This window comes from Bactrocera dorsalis, chromosome 3 (genome assembly GCF_023373825.1).
Source record: "Bactrocera dorsalis isolate Fly_Bdor chromosome 3, ASM2337382v1, whole genome shotgun sequence".
Classification (NCBI taxonomy): domain Eukaryota; kingdom Metazoa; phylum Arthropoda; class Insecta; order Diptera; family Tephritidae; genus Bactrocera; species Bactrocera dorsalis.
Genome location: NC_064305.1, coordinates 58,777,996 through 58,795,542, shown reverse-complemented (window position 1 = coordinate 58,795,542; position 17,547 = coordinate 58,777,996). Strand labels below are relative to the sequence as shown.

The following is a 17,547-nucleotide window of genomic DNA, read 5'->3' as shown; positions in this document are numbered from 1 at the left end:
TGATTGTATACGCAAAGGTACATTTTTATGCAAATACTCGCTAATTCAGTTTTGGACGCAAATAAGTTTATGGAGTTTACGAAAGGATGTCGCCACTTAACCTCTTTTTATGTCCAGTGTTGGTAAATACGAGTGTTTGACGGCTGCCGTGCGCAAGTTTCAAGTGAAATCCTCTGTCCATATAGTTTTGTGATAACAATTGTTGTTTTTGTTATCTTTGTATTATATATTTTTATTTGCATTTCATAACTCTCCCAAGTACCAAGCCGAGTGTTACAGAACGTGAAAAGTATTCTACTGTAGATACATATATGGTTGGAACTTTATTACTGTTCCACTAGTTCAGATTTTCATGTTTTCGTATTCATTCGATTTAAAGTAAAGCCGCTAATCGATCACTCAATTTTTACTCTTATTTTTTTTTTTTGTCTAATGTTTGCATACAAACTCAAGATTTACTCTCTTCAGCTGAGAACAAATACTTTACCTACTTAGTTTAACTTCCTATCTCTACCACATATTCATATGTTCGATTTTTATTTTTCCAATTCGCTTTAAAGCTCCCTTATCTAACTGCATGTCTGGAACTGAACTCTTATCTTTATTACCATGTCTCACTGTCGCTTCATGGCTATAGAACACGGGTCGCCCACACACCACGTCGACTGCTTTCATACCAGTTATTAAAGCTCATAAAAACCGTAGCTTTGGAATTGCTTCTAAGTATTGGCTGAGATTGTCGCCAGCACGATGATTGATGAGTCTTCCGCCAATTGCATAAGAACGAAAATATATTATTCTTAAAACTACAATGTACTAAACGTAGACAGCGCTCGTAAAACAGAGCTTGTACGTCGCTCCAAACAAATGGAGTCGCACAAAAAGAGTATGAATACTATAAAAAAAGTTAGAGCTGAAAAAAGAAAGACATATGTACATAAATATTTTGCTACATTGCTGTTCATTCACTGCTGAGTTGTTTTAATCCAGTGTTTTGTACTATTCGCCATTGACTGTTGTAGGGGGATTACTAGAAAAGGAAAAGGTAAAAACAAGCATAATAATCAAAAAACAAAAAAAAAAATTATGTAAACTATAAAAAACTATTCCCGAAGCGAATGAACGCCCGATTGACCACGCCAGCCGTTACCTGCTCAAGTACATACACACAAAGCTTTATATTGAACGCCGCGCATGCGCAACGAATAAATGAATGAAAGTGCTTGATGAAACGTAGACATGTTTTTTGAACACCTATGCTTTTATATGTACATATATATACATATAAATATATATAATACTAGCTGACCCGGCGAACTTCGCCCCGCCCAATTTTTATTTTTTTTTGGAAGTCATATACTCGTATAACTTTACCACAAATAATATAAACTTCAAACAACGCATTTTCATTTAATGTTTTTAATGTTTGTAGCGCCATCTACTGTAACATACCGCACTCAATACCGCTCTTAGCGCCACCAACTGGTGGATAGCTCTTTGCTAATAATAAACAAATAATTTGCAATAAATAAATAATGCGACTATAAGGAGAGTTATAAACTATCCTATCTTTCAAGTTGGACCAAACTGCACACAGTGTTAAAAATTTCATTAAAATCGGTTCAGTAGTTTAAGAGTCCATCGCAAACAAACAATGTGACACGTGATTTTTATATATTAAGATATACATATGTGTGTCTGTTAGCGCTACTATCCCTAACGACCGGCCTATATTATTACCGAATGGCGGTAAAAAGAGCAGCGCGTGCGCGACGCGGCCAATACTGCGCAATCCACGCTCTTGAGCAGCCATCCACCATACACACACATATATGTAAACACGGGACCGTTTGCCGAAAATAATGACTGCAATCTGTCATCAGCGCTTTGCGAGCTTTGGCCGCTCTCTCACATTGAAGTCAGTCATTTACCCCTTCTCAGCCGGTATTTGCCATTTTGCCATTTTCACAATCAAATAGTGTGTTAAATAAATACCAATTGTTCGCTTTTACGTTTTACATGCATTAATTGAGGTGGCGCTACAAATGTGTTACATTCGCTTTAGTTAGTGGGTGTGAACAATGGCTTGTCATTGTCGCTTATTTAGCCTTACTGGAGCAGTTTTTGAACTTTGCAAATGACAATGATTTTTATTGACGCTAAATTGTCATTTTCTGTGCTGATTTATAGATAATTTTTGTAGTGATGTATTGAGGCAATTTGTAAGTTTAATTATAGTCATTTATTGAGTACTATTTGTAAGCGTAACTATAAATATCGAGTGGCGATGACTTGAAAAAGTTATTTTTCACCTGTCTTCAAGTGGAATTTGAACTCAATATTTATTAAAATATATAGTCATATCAGCTGCAGGTTAATATTTATTTTCCATTTTTACAACTGATCTAGTTAATCTCCATACACCTCTCTGAATCTATTTAGGAATGTACATACGTCTGCCTAGACTTTCAGTTTTTTATTTGGAAATTGATCTAAAATTCTGCACAGCTCTCTTTCAAGAAGTTGCTCATTTGTCGGAATCGTCGATATCGGAGCACTATAGCACATAGCTGTCATACAAACTGAATTATCAAAAGCAGGTCCTTGTAAGGAAAACTTTTTTATTTGACGATATATCATCACCAAATTCGGCAAGGATTATTGACCAAGGCAACGGTTCAATCTCCGAAGAAATTGTTAAGATCGGACCCCCATAGCATATAGCTGTCAGCCAAAGTGAAAGATCAAAATCAGGTCCTTGTAAGGAAATAATTTTTATTTGACGATATATCATCACCAAATTTAGCAAGTGTTATTGACCAACCCAAGGGTTCAATCTTCGAAAAATTCTTTCTGATCGGACCACTATAGCATATAGCTGCCATACAAACTGAAAGATCAAAATCAATTTTTGTATTGAAATTTCTTTATTTATTTGAGGTATTGCTTCGGTGTAATCAAAGTTCGTTTACTTCTTTTTTAAGCTTTCATTGTACTAACGATGTGACTTATTACAGTCTATTCGATTTGCCACTTTCCGATATGTTTCGCTCAAGCCAGCTACTGTATCATATTACAAATATATGTAGTATCGAATTAGGAAATAAAACGGATAGATTAGTAACTTTCAGACAGGTTTTGGTTGTAGTTTCATGTTAATAAGCTGTTAACGGTGCAATGACCTGCTGGCAATTAATCGTGTTATTAACAGTATTGTTGAAATAGCACAGTCAAACTTTAACATCAGTTCTGTTCTGTTAAAAGTAATGAAAAATTACGTCAAACTCTTATTTTGAAAAAAAAAAGAAAATTTATAAAATTTCTCAATCTTATTTGTGAAAAGCTTTATAATTTCGAGCGACAAATTTTCGGGTTGAAATCCCTTCAGCTTTCGTCTGATAATTTACTAAAAATTTTGCTTCTCTTTTATTTTTTATGGTAAGTTTAGTCTGAACTACTTACCAAATGACTTTTACTTGTTCAAATCCAATTCTGTAACCAAAATAAATTTTCATAAATATTACGAGGGATCACCAAAATTCTATGCTACATGGAAAATTTGTACGAAAAATATTATTTCGTGTTAACAGCGCCTTCAATTCACTGATTTCACTCAACACTTTTCACACATTTTCATTCCATGAGTTCCATTTAGTAACACTTTGGTTCTAGAAAGTGAACTGCAAACAACAAACAGCGCGAAGAGTGTCACGAAACAGCCAAGAGAAATGCACGAATTTGTGCTTTTCCTTAAAATAACATTTCCATTAATTAAACTCTCATACTCTTTCCCCAACTCAACGAATTATAGCAACACGCCTTATTTATAATGCTGAACAAAGAAGATAAATAAAAAAAAACGAGGACAACTGCGCCTGGAGAAACATACTAGCAAACAACTAACACTACGTTGAAATACTAATAGTAGTTAGCGGTAAAACAAAAGCAATAACAATCCAAATAAACAAATCAATATATAGACTGCTGCGATTCCAAAACTTGCCAATGACAATACTTTTCACTTAAATTAAGCGCAATTAGCGATATCATAAACACACATGCGCACCGAAAGCCTTACGAGCGGGCGACACAGTTGCGCATCCGCATACACCACTGCAACTGCCACAGCCGCAGCTGCAGCCACAGCCACGGCAACAGCATCCGTTGTGGCGGCCGCCGCGAGCGCCACCAAAATGGCAAGCATGCCGGTCGTGTGGTGCACCGATCCAAATTCAGTGAATAAACAACCCACAGCTTTCGCGCTACACGGCATACAATTGCAGGGAAACGTGACCGAGAAACAGGTGCTGGCGCTGCGCGAACTGGTGAATGCCGCCGCCGAGGGTAGACTCATATTGCCCGCGGACGGCTCATTTGTGCTGCTCGACAGTGGCATTAGCATCGAAAGTTCGATTGTAAACAGCAGTGGAGGCAGTGTTGGTGAAGGCGCTGTTGTCGATACGGATGGCAATAAAGAGAACACAGCGCAGAATGTCGCACCAAATGTGGTGACGCATGGCTGTGGCGCCGAGGAGAAACAAGTTAAAAACACATATATACTAATGCCTGTGACAACAAATAAGCCGCGCGCAAACGTAGACTTGCCTGCCAATCTAGAGCAGCGTGATGTGATCGATGAGGAGGAGGAAGACGAGGAGCGTGAAAACGAATTGGCGGAAGCGGCGCGCGAAGTGCCGTCACAGCAGTTTGAGTACGATGAGGAGGAGTACGAACCGAAATACTCCACATTCACACCGCCCAACTCTACAGCCGACGATGAAATTCTCTACGAATTTCTCTGCTGCGCGAAATGCATGAATGATGTATATGCTTCCCGTTGTCAGGCAAATGCTGCGGCGCGCATGCGCAATAGCAATTGCCAATATGCCACGGCCATCTACCCGCCCAAAAGCAATCAAAGCCGACGCGCTTTAGCCGCAGAACGTTTACAGCGCTTGCTCAGGACTTCCGGTCGCGGCAGCGCCTTTGTCGATTGGAACTGCACAGCAACAGCGGCACGAGCCAATGAAGCGCTAACGCCGCTAGACGATCCTGTCTACAGTATTGCCAATAAGTACACGCGCCGCTATCATCGCAAGCATTGCCTCAACTTTGCTTCGGCATTGGCGGCACGTAATCGGCAAAATCGTCACAAATTACCAATGCAAAGCGTAAAAATCTTTCATAATCGTAACATTGCAATCACAAATGGCGGTGGCGGTAGCTGTGCTGGTAGTGGGAGCAGCAGTAGTGTAAGCAATAGTCGTAGCAATAAAATCGGCTGCATTCCGCTGCCGACATTATCATTACTGCCCGCGTACGCGTCGGTAAATAAAAAGCAAATTGTGAACGACGCGACGACACAGTCGTCAAGTAGTCGTGTATTGCGAGCGCCCGATCGCTTTGGAGAAATGCAAGTCTCGATGGAGAGTAATAGCGGTGGTGAGAAAGCACTGCGCAGTGACGTGGAGTCTGAAAAACGCGGAGCGCCGTGTTTGCCAACAACAGAGCGCATGGCCTGCGCCGAGCCAAACAACTGTGATACACCAATGGACGCGACAGTAGCCGCTTCCGAAGTAGTTAAGGACCTAATTAGTTTCGATGATGATGATGATGGCAATAATGTTAGCGATAAATTGACGGTGAGCCGCAAGGCTGGCGCTATAGCGCCAAACTTCGCTTGTGATACGAAAACCTTCGATTTGTTGTGCGCTCCCAATCAACCGTTGGCCGTCACAGCGGACGGGCACGAATACGCTGACAATAACGTCAGCGCCGGCAAAAACAACTGCAACCTTCCATTGCCAGCAGATGCGCTTTGCATGCAAATTAGCGAATCAGTCGAATTCGGGGCCGCGCAAGCAATACAAAATGTCAGCGACGATAACGTAGTCGCTGCGAACGCTGTTGCAGTTGGCGGCGCGCAACCGTCGAGCAATAATTCCAGTCGCAAAACAAGTTTCGATTCAACCTGCACCATTAGTTCGATGGATTCTGGCTTTATTGAAATGCAGAATAAGTTGGAGAGCTCGTTGCAGAGCGCCGCTGGTGCGCTACTCTATGCTGCTTCTGCCGCAAACGCTTCAAATACCCGGCCTACGCTGGCGCAAATATTCAACGGTCTGGAAAATTCCACAGCGCCAAGTAATGGCAATGCTGTGCGCGTTGGCTACAATACGGCGGAACCGTGTGATGCACCCGAGAAGATAGCGCGCCTCAACTACAAGGAATGCTTGACGCAGTCGCGCAATCGACGCAAGTCCTACGAAGAATTCAAAGCAATGTTCGCTGCAGCGGCGCACTTGGATGGCGCGCATGGGGCGGTAGCGGAAGCAAGTGCGCGGCGTAAGACGCTACTGTCACGTACTGGCAATAGTTTGGAAAAGGAAACTCAATACGCTACGTCAATGACAATGCAAACGGCGTTGGCGCATGCAGCAACAACAACACCAATGTCCGCGGTTTCTCAGACGACGCCGACTGGGGCGACAATGTCGAATGCATTAGAATCTATATCAGAACAGTCGACGACCACAGGCGAAGAGAGCTACGGTAGCGCGGCTGTTACTGCCCTGCCAAACGCCGCGTCTACATTTGCCAATCATGAAATCGGTGCTGCGTCCGACCACTTAGACACATTTTCAGTGCATAGCGACTCGAAACCGGATTGTGTAAACAAGTTTGCGGTGCGCACCGCTGAAATGGATACTGCTGACGTGTCCGCCTCACTGAAAACACCACCAACCACGGCGGCGACGACGACGACGACTACGCTGGCGGCAACGCCAATACCACAACGGTCAACCACAGAAATTTTGCGTAAGAATTCGGATTTTCTATCGCAAATACTCGATCAAAAGGTGCTTGCGGCCAAAGAGAAAGAAAAAGCGCACATACGCCGCAAATCATATGAGGAGTTCAAACGTTTGGTGCGCGAATGCGAAACCATGGACGCTTTGGAAAGTGGTGGTGAAGTGGCCGAAGGCGCAACACCATTTAAACGCCAAAATTCGCGGCATCGTAAAAGTTACGCATCGTTTTTGCTGATGCGTCGCAACTCACTGAAAGAGCAGCAAAAGGCGGCAGCTGCGGCAGGCTCCAACGCGGCCACACCCGCGGAGAGCGGCGATGCTGCCACCGCAACTGCAAGTGAGGTACAACCGCCAAGCAACGTCGGTGCCATTGTACCCTCGGCGGCAACGTCTATCAGCAAAGGTGTCTGCGGTGGTAATAATTATAAGCGCAACTTCAAAATCTACGATAAGCTTGTTTATGGCACCATTTATGACATCATACAACGCAAGAATGACATTTACAATCTAACATACCATAAGTATGACAAATATATGACATATGGCACCATTTATGAGATTCTGCATCGCAAAACATCGCAAGCCTCCTCAACCGCCTCGTCCGTCACCAGTGCGGGCGACTTCTTTCAACGCAAAAGTCTTTCGGCTATTTTGGAAAAGGATGTTGCCGCGCGACATGAGCGCCGCGATAGCGCAACGAAGACGGAAAAAGACAAAGACAGAGAGGTAAAGGAGAAACACAAGCCATTAAAGCCAACAATGATTTACGATATTATACAAAAGCAACAACAGACGCAGAGCAACGCATTGCAGGCAACATGTACGGATGACCGTAGCGTTAGCGCGTCAAATTCGGTCACCGCGGCCACAAATTCCACTTCCTCGTCGGCGCGTTTGGGCAACAATCGCAAATATGGTACGATTTACGACATCTTGCAAATGGAGAAATCGGATGCAAGCAGTGCGCCGACGACCACAACCTCAGGCGCGACGCACCCAGAATCGAAGAATCGTTTTATTGTCAGCAAAATCGATGAAACCGCTGTCATGCCGACAACCGCACAGCAGGGCTTGGAAGTACACACACCCAATGTGGACACGGCAGGTACAGCTGCCGATAAGCTGCAACAGGGCGACGATGCCGCCCATTGTGATGCGCAGAAGTCTGTCAAAACAACGAAGCCAAACAAAATGAGAAGACTGTCTAATATATTGTCCTATAGTAAGCAACATGCCAAGCCGGAGAAATCGTCGAGCAGCGAACGTATCGATGAGCAGCCCGAACCTGCGGACTGCACCGCCGAAGACGCGTCCAAATCAAAGCACCATGCGCAGCACAAGCGCCGTCTTGGCATGCCGCAACTATTGCCGCTGGATAGCGAGGAATTATACGCGCGCATTGTGGCACAAAACCGCGCCAACTCAACGGCCGGCAAGCAGAAAAATTCGAGTGGTCCTATTATGAAATCAAGCTCGCTGGATGCCATCTCCACCACAGCTGCGGCCGCACTGATTTCTCCACCCGCCACACCTTCGCCACCGTCGCCACGTCGCAATCTGAAACAACATAACTGCCTGCAGCGTGCCGGCGCGCAAACGGCCCAAAGATTGTTGGTGAAAAAACTGTCGTTGGAAAGCTTCGAACCGAGTCGGGTGCGTCAAGAACGCTCACCGCTGCGCCGTTGGTCCAATCAAATGCCCATTAAATGCAATTGCATGCTGAACGGCGATTCGCGCGAGGGTTCGCCCATTTCCTTGGCGAGCAGCAATGAAGACTTGTGCGCTTGCGCCACAGCTGCGGTCAATGAAACGACAGCGCAGTGGCAACGTCATAACTTCAGTCGTGAACACCACAAGCACCAAACGCCGCAGCATACACATACGTGCCCGAACTTCTTGACATTCACACTGAACACAAACGTAACAGCGACAACAGATAAAGAAAACGGCGCTCTCTTGCCATGGTCGCCGTCTTCGTTGTGTGTCGGCAATGCCGATTGTGCGTGCGCCTCGCTGGAGGATTTCAAAAACTTCCGTCTGAATGCGTCAGCAAGCGCAACAACAAATGCCGCTACCAGTGGTCACTTAGTTGCAGCGTCGTCAGCGAAAGGCAGTAGCTCCGCGCTGGCGCTCACCAAGAAAGCCAAGTCGCGTCGCTTGTCGGAGTTTACGCGTGGCGAATTCTTAAACGAAAAACCGTAAGTGTTGTGTGCATAGTTTTATTTAATTTATATTTGGTTTTATTATACAACATATTTGAAAAACTTGTTCATATCTACCTTAAATGGGTGCCATTCATTTCTTTTAAAATTGATACTGCAAAAATATGCAACTTTATACTCTTCTGCTAAAAGATTTATTCAAATTGAGTTTTGGTACAAGCTCAGTATTTCATTCAGCTGTCATTGACTTGTGCTGAATAGGCGCTGACTTGCGCAGAAAAAGAGCTGAATGTCAAACTATTTCAAAACAAATGTTTTGCACTTTTAATTATATTGTCGGTATTTGTGCGCGTCTCCTTTTCTCATGGAAATTAGCTGTATTGTTTATACTTTATGAAAGTAATTTATTATTTTCAATTATTGGACTATATTAAATTATAGTTAATAAAAAATCCCAATTAAGAAATTTTTATTTTAACTTGGATATTAGAAGATACATTCATGTTTAGATATTTTCTCATTCAGCGCTTTATTCACATTTATTACACAGAAAATAATAGCTGAATATGATAAATCTTTAGCTGAATAAAGAAAGCAAAAGCTGAATATGATAAATCTTTAGCTGAATAAAGAAAGCAAAAGCTGAATATGATTAACCTTTAGCTGAATAAATAAAATGATAGCTTAATAATGAAAATAGGAGCTGAATATGCTTAATCTTTATTTAAATAAAGAAAATAAAAGCTGAATATGATTAATCTTTAGCTGAATAAAGAAAATGCTAGCTAAATATGCTTAATCCTTTGCTGAATAAAGAAAATGAAAGCTGAATATGCTTAACTTTTAGTGGAATAAAGAAAAATAAAGCTGAATAATATTAATCTTTACCTGAGTAAACAAAATAATAGATGAATGTGCTTAATCTTTAGCTGAATAAAGAAAGTGCTAGCTGAATATGCTTAATCCTTTGCTGAATAAAGAAAATGAAAGCTGAATATGCTTAACTTTTAGTGGAATAAAGAAAACTAAAGCTGAATAATATTAATCTTTAGCTGAATAAAGAAAATAATAGCTGAATAAGCGCTGAATGGGAAAGCGCTTGAAACGCTTGGTAAACCGTTGTGCTCTAAATCGTTTAATCGAGAATATTAAATGGATACCTTAAACTTTGTTTTAGTAAAAAAGGAAAATTCTTTAGCTGAATAAAGAAAGTGCTAGCTGAATATGCTTAATCCTTTGCTGAATAAAGAAAATGAAAGCTGAATATGCTTAACTTTTAGTGGAATAAAGAAAACTAAAGCTGAATAATATTAATCTTTAGCTGAATAAAGAAAATAATAGCTGAATAAGCGCTGAATGGGAAAGCGCTTGAAACGCTTGGTAAACCGTTGTGCTCTAAATCGTTTAATCGAGAATATTAAATGGATACCTTAAACTTTGTTTTAGTAAAAAAGGAAAATTCTGCTTCTTCTGGGTAAAATTTTAATAATGTTTCACCAACATTCTGAATTATTGGTACACTTTCATAAAATACCATTTAAATGCAAATAAAAAAACCAACTTTATTTTAGTCATTTATAATCCAACCCTCAACTTGATGTGGCGTTATTTCCCCGCATTAACGGCAACCTTCCACATATGCTTTGTTCGCTCATTGTGTTTGTTGTTTTGTGCACTGCCTGTGTTGTTGCTTTGATATTGTTTTCAAAATAACCAATATCATAAAAATATTTCTGTGTACATACTACAAATATTTAATATGCCCTCGTTTTTATAGCATTTTTTTGTTAAATGCTCGCACGCTAATAGGCCAAAATTTATGCTGTACGCTCCTAAGTACAAACTAATAAACCTGACCTGTTTTTGATGAGCCATTAAACGCCTACAACAACATGCACTACATGCTTGTATGTAGGTTTGCAACTTTGCATATTGTTGTTGTACTGTGATTTTATGTTTTTTTGCAGCAATCGCACAGAATGAAGTTACGTATATTTGTTTTACATTGCTTGCATAGTAATCACTTGGCATATACGCATATATACATACGAGTATGTATATGAGATCGTACATATGTATGTATATGCTTTTCAATTCATAATTAAGGGTTTTTCGCTGGCAGCCACCGTTCAAGCCGCATTATTGCCATGTCAATGCTTGTAACATTGCGAATTGATTGTCATTTGTCTGTCTGTGCGATTTTCATATGAATGAAGATGAACATACCAAACATTTATGTATATATTATATTCGAATATCTATACATATGTATATTTATAGGTAGTTATTGGAAATCGTATGCAAAGTACGCGTATTTCGCTTGGCATTCCATTCATCGTCTTGAATGACTAGCCTCTGAGATTTTTCGCAATGATTTGTGCGCTCTTCTATACATACATATATAAATATATCTATGTGTATAATAAAATTACATTATGTACATTTTATTTATTAACCCTGCGCTAATTTTAACACAATGTTCATATGTGAAGTGACGCGCTTTGCCAGCGAATTGTGCTATTATTTACTTCAATTCTCCTGAAGACATTAGCATTGTGTGTACTTTTTTCCAATTATTACGAATTTTTGTGGTCAGCGGGGCGCTGTTTATTTTCCGCCTTTTTCCCTCACTTCTTGGAATCCACGAAATCACTCATAGCTGCAGATTTCATTCATGATTTTCAAGTAAGCAAATAATTGTCTGCTAATTGCTTGTGCATATTTTTAGGAATATTGTATTCATGTTTTTTCTGACGCTGACGCCGGATAAAAAATAAAATTAATTGTCTTTACTTACTTGATGCTGAATGCTTAGTTTGTATGACAGCTGTATGCTATGGTGGTCCGATAGCGGCTGTTCCGACAAATGAGCAGCTGCTTATGAAGAAAAGAACGTCTTCAAAAATTTGGATTCATATCTCATGACCTGAGTGCCTTGTTACGCGTATATACAAACGGGCAGGCGTTACAAACTTCATGGCAAACTTAATACACCCTGATTAGCGTATTAAAAATTGCTTTGTTGAATCTATGTATACTACATGCTTACAAAAAACACTAACTAATATTGAAATTTTTTCAAATAAATACCAAAAAAAATTATCTGAAATTAGCCACTTGTATTGTGGTTTAACAAAACTTCTCTTTAAATACTTGCAAAAGTTTACTACTCAAACTAAATGAGCTTAGTTTCATACTTTGAAAACATTTAACAAATATCACTAATTACAACTTTGTATAAATATTGTGATAAGAAAAACCCATTATCTGACTTTAATCTGAATTTTCGCATGAAACTGTATATTTAAAGTTAATTTTTGCAACAAATATGACTATGGGTAACAAAATTTACAACACAATTAACTTCTTAATTGACTCAATTAGGCAGAAAATAATTCCAAATACAATTTTCCACCAATTGTCATCAAAGAGCATCCGTTATGTGGTGTTTTTAACAGTCAATTCTATAAGTTTTCGTTAACTAACACTGGGTCTTTAAGCCCTTTATGCTTATTTAGTTGCGCCATTTTAGCGAACTAATCTAATAAGCCAACAAAAATGAAGAATTAACAAACGAAGATGTGCTTTATTAAAAAAAAAAAAAATTTATTCATGAAAAAGAGCTGAAAATCTAATTCTTGTGATTATATGCTGCGAATGCCATTAAGGGAAACGATTTAAGAAGGCTGCAGAAAGCTTCCTAATTGAACCCATTAGCATTTAATTTAAGAGCTGCTTGAGTGGTTATTTGTTCCGAATCTTATTTATAGAAACAACTTGGAAATTTTCTTAATGACATCAATTAACATTTAATTTAACTGTGATTGAATTAGACAAAAATTAACGAGTTGTCTGAGTAATCTAGTATATTTAAATGAAATCATTCAAGTCGTACAAACGAAAACTATCCGATTTTAATGAATATAGATGTGTTAAAGGAGTGTCAGAAACTCACTTTAGTGAGTCAATTAGTATTTTATCTCATATGTTAGTAGCGTAGGGTAGGTGCTAATTGCCTGAATTGAGTAAAGTGTTTGTTAATTGAGATTCTTGAAATATAAAACTTATTCGAGTTTTATTTGGATAAAAAGTTATTGGTATTCCAAAAAGTCTCTTGAAGTAAATAAATTTTTATTAATGCAGTTAATTTGCTAATTGACTAAATTAAAAAAAATATATATATATTTGTAGACGAGTTTTATTTAGATAAAAAGATAATGGGATTTCAAAAAATTTCTTAAAGTGAGTCAATTTGCTAATTGACTAAATTTAAAAAAAATTATATATGTATACCATTTTTATTTAGATAAAAAAAATAATGGGATTTCAAAAAATTTCAAAAAGTGAGTCAATTTGCTAATTGACTAAATTAAAAAAAAAAAAATTATACACGTTTTATTTAGATAAAATATTATTTTCATTTCAGAAAGTCCCTTAAAGTGACTCAATTGTATATTTTTCTCATAAAATATTACTAATTGACTAAATTAAGAAGTGTCTATTATTTAATAACAGATTTCTTAATTGAAATCAAATTAATGAAAATGAAAACTAAATAAATTTTGCTTGAATCTAAAATGGTGTGTAAAATATGTCTGTATGTTTAGTGTAAGCTAATTTCGCGAAAACCTAAACACACGCCGGCGTTCCCGCAAGTGTGCTTATTTCCCATTCGTATTGATTACCAATTTCAAGAACATTACCAAGTAAACATTTGTGTACATATGTACGCATGTAACGGGTGATTTTTTTGAGGTTAGGATTTTCATGCATTAGTATTTGACAGATCACGTGGGATTTCAGACATGGTGTCAAAGAGAAAGATGCTCAGTATGCTTTGACATTTCATCATGAATAGACTTACTAACGAGCAACGCTTGCAAATCATTGAATTTTATTACCAAAATCAGTGTTCGGTTCGAAATGTGTTTATCGACAAATTTTGTTCAGCGATGAGGCTCATTTCTGGTTGAATGGCTACGTAAATAAGCAAAATTGCCGCATTTGGGGTGAAGAGCAACCAGAAGCCGTTCAAGAACTGCCCATGCATCCCGAAAAATGCACTGTTTGGTGTGGTTTGTACGCTGGTGGAATCATTGGACCGTATTTTTTCAAAGATGCTGTTGGACGCAACGTTACGGTGAATGGCGATCGCTATCGTTCGATGCTAACAAACTTTTTGTTGCCAAAAATGGAAGAACTGAACTTGGTTGACATGTGGTTTCAACAAGATGGCGCTACATGCCACACAGCTCGCGATTCTATGGCCATTTTGAGGGAAAACTTCGGACAACAATTCATCTCAAGAAATGGACCCGTAAGTTGGCCACCAAGATCATGCGATTTAACGCCTTTAGACTATTTTTTGTGGGGCTACGTCAAGTCTAAAGTCTACAGAAATAAGCCAGCAACTATTCCAGCTTTGGAAGACAACATTTCCGAAGAAATTCGGGCTATTCCGGCCGAAATGCTCGAAAAAGTTGCCCAAAATTGGACTTTCCGAATGGACCACCTAAGACGCAGCCGCGGTCAACATTTAAATGAAATTATCTTCAAAAAGTAAATGTCATGAACCAATCTAACGTTTCAAATAAAGAACCGATGAGATTTTGCAAATTTTATGCGTTTTTTTTTAAAAAAAAGTTATCAAGCTCTTAAAAAATCACCCTTTATTTGTGTGTGATTGCGGTCTACACGTAAATGGTTTTATAACAAGCCTTGGCTTGGCGATTGAAATGTCAACGATCAACGTGACGAAGATACGATTACTTATTGCAATTGCATTTTAGTGCGCCTTCTGCTGACTCAAATGCATACATACATATAAATGAATATATACATACATATGTATATGCATAACTACATAAATTCGCGATTACATTTCCTGCTGACATCCATCACATGGCTACGCTGGCGACGTTAAAGTTAGCACAAGCTCAGCCAATAAATCAAGGTTGTACAACAAAATCAGTTGGTAATGCTAAATCGCTGAATTAAATTTAATACATTTTCAAAAAACACAAAAATTACAAACACACATTTTACATGTCGCACAAGAGCCAACACGTGAGGCTGCAGCTTGACGCAGGTGAAAATTTGCTTAACACGAGCGATTGCTGATAAATTGTGGGCTGGAAAATAAATGTGCTTATTTACAACTACAAGGCACATACATGCACTGTGTATACATATATAATATATGTGCGATATTGTTAACATGAAATTATTTACATGTGACATGAAAACTGTACAAATTTTTACTGCATCCAGGTATGCATTGGTGATGCGACTCGCCCCTGCATTATCCAACCTTAATTGCTGTCTTTATTTGTGAAGCTAGTTGATTAAATTTATCGGCCCGTTTCTAGCGGTGCCTTCATGTGGAACATCAAACAATTAGCGTCTGTATTGTCTTTTTGATAGCTACTGTTTTTCATTTTGTCAACAAGCGTTTAAACGATGGCGACGGCCGAGGCTCTGGGCGTAATTGCCGGCCAAATTTTCCACAGGGCATATAAAGGCGGCGTTTAAATGCACATAAATTACATTTAGTTTTTTAAAGTCAACCTTGATGACATTTAAAGACCATTTGACGTAATATAATCCATGTGTTATTCATATAACAGTTCTATTCCATTTCGTCACTTCTCTGCTCGCTGTGGTAAACCCATTGCTCTTGCGTCAATAAAATTGCATATGAAGTCATTCAATAGAATTAAATAAAGAATAGGATGTGAATACCCATAAAAATGTTGTAGTTGCATGCTCTTATGTATTTATTGGATTTATCGGCTCGTTATTTGATTTAGTCCACTTGCGCGTTCGATTCGCCGCTCTACAAGTTTGAAGCTGCAAATAAATTGACAAATTTATTGTGATCCTTTTTTCTTGTTTTCATTTATAATAATTACACTAATCACCTGGCTGATAACTATTGTAAATTCTCTGTAATTTCTTTATATCTAAATTAATTTTTTAAAAAAAAATCTCTTTCTATTTATATATGCAATGAAAAGCTTTCAAACTTTGAAATGCAGTTAATTATCACGATTTTACACTTAAACTGCTAAAAAAGGTTTAGATGAAACTTATGGTATGAAAGCTCTAGTAGAGACAGCTTTTCAAATTTCAAAAGCTAAGCTCTTAGCTTCAAAATTGCAATTAAATATCAATTTATTTATAGCTCACCACAAATGGAAGTGAAAGCTTAGATGAAACTTACGCTAAGGAAGCTCTTTCAGCAGCAGCTTTCACATTTCCAAAGACTTTAAGCTTTTAAAGGCAGTTGTACTTGTATACCACTTCTTTTTAGTCACCGAAAATAATACTAGTACAAGTTTAGATAAGTGGTATGGTTAGAAAGCTCTTTTGAAAACAGCTATTAAAATTATATGGCACATCGTTTCCATTCCACAGTTCGCTAAATATGCAAAATAAAAAGTCAAATGAAACTTATAGCATGAAAGCTCCTGCAATCGAGCTTTTACACTTTCAAAGACTTGAAGCTTTTAAAGATTTGCCTTTCTATAACTCGACGAAAATTAGTCAAAAGAAAGTTAAAATGAATTTTGCAGTATGAAAGTTCCAGAGCTTTTAAGCTTTCAAAGAAAATTAAGTACCATATTAGATTATACCGCACTGGAAATGCATCTAAAAGAGTTTAGTTAACAAAAAATATTAAAATTTCTTTTATTAAAGATAACTGTAAACTGTTATAGTACTATTTGTTCTATTAATTGTCTGAAAATTAATATTATTATTATTATATATAAAATTTCGTCGAACAATAGAATACTCAAATTGAATTAAGAAATCTATGAAAAAATCGGGAGCATTAAGTTGGTAAGCCTTTGAAGCTTTTTTTTTAGTAAAGATGTGTACTTGTCTGCAATGAAAGCTTTCTACGCAAAACCTCAAGATTGCATACAAATTTCTAATAACCAAAATTTATATTCCTAAAGTCAATATTTCATGCTTTTTTTTGTATAAATGCTGTGACGTTAATCCCTCGTGCCAAGAATATCTGATCTACACGGTTATTACCAATACCTAGACATTCCATAACTGCTGATTAACCAATCAACCATAAACGAAAATTAGCAAATTAAACACAGCTGTCTGATTATACAACTGACAACGGTGTACTTTCAAGTTACATACATATGTATATGTATATGTACATATATATACTTATACTTATATAAGCGAAAAGTAAAATCTTGTCAAAAGAAAAATAATAAATGCTGAGCTGAAGAAACATGAAAATCAAAAACAACCTGTTTTATACAATCAGTTAAAATTAAGTAAATATCTACATATTGTATATACATACATATGTATATATCTTTGAACATACATATACATATGCACATATATTATTGACACTTTGAACTTTCGACGCTCAAACCAAAAGCAGCAACAAACATTAATGAAGTAATGAAGTAATGAAATAAAAATTTTGTCGTTATTGCAAAAATAAAATTTCAAACACTACATTTATACATATGTACATGTACGTGTATACAATATGCAAATACCATGTACTCACGCTTAAACTAATTATATAAAATACG

The 17,547-nt window shown here is 37.9% G+C and overlaps 1 protein-coding gene across 7 annotated transcripts in view; it reads left to right on the top strand.

Annotated features, from left to right (window-relative positions):
• The window catches only part of LOC105222355 (pneumococcal serine-rich repeat protein), an 85,493-nt gene that overhangs the window by 21,095 nt on the left and 46,851 nt on the right, over nucleotides 1-17,547 (top strand). For all 7 annotated transcript variants that reach the window (XM_049451704.1, XM_049451700.1, XM_049451702.1 and 4 more), the window contains one exon: nucleotides 3,812-9,010. In XM_049451704.1, coding sequence (XP_049307661.1) covers nucleotides 4,059-9,010 — 4,952 coding nt within the window. In that variant the 5' untranslated portion in view covers nucleotides 3,812-4,058. The remainder of the gene's footprint in view (nucleotides 1-3,811; nucleotides 9,011-17,547) is intronic.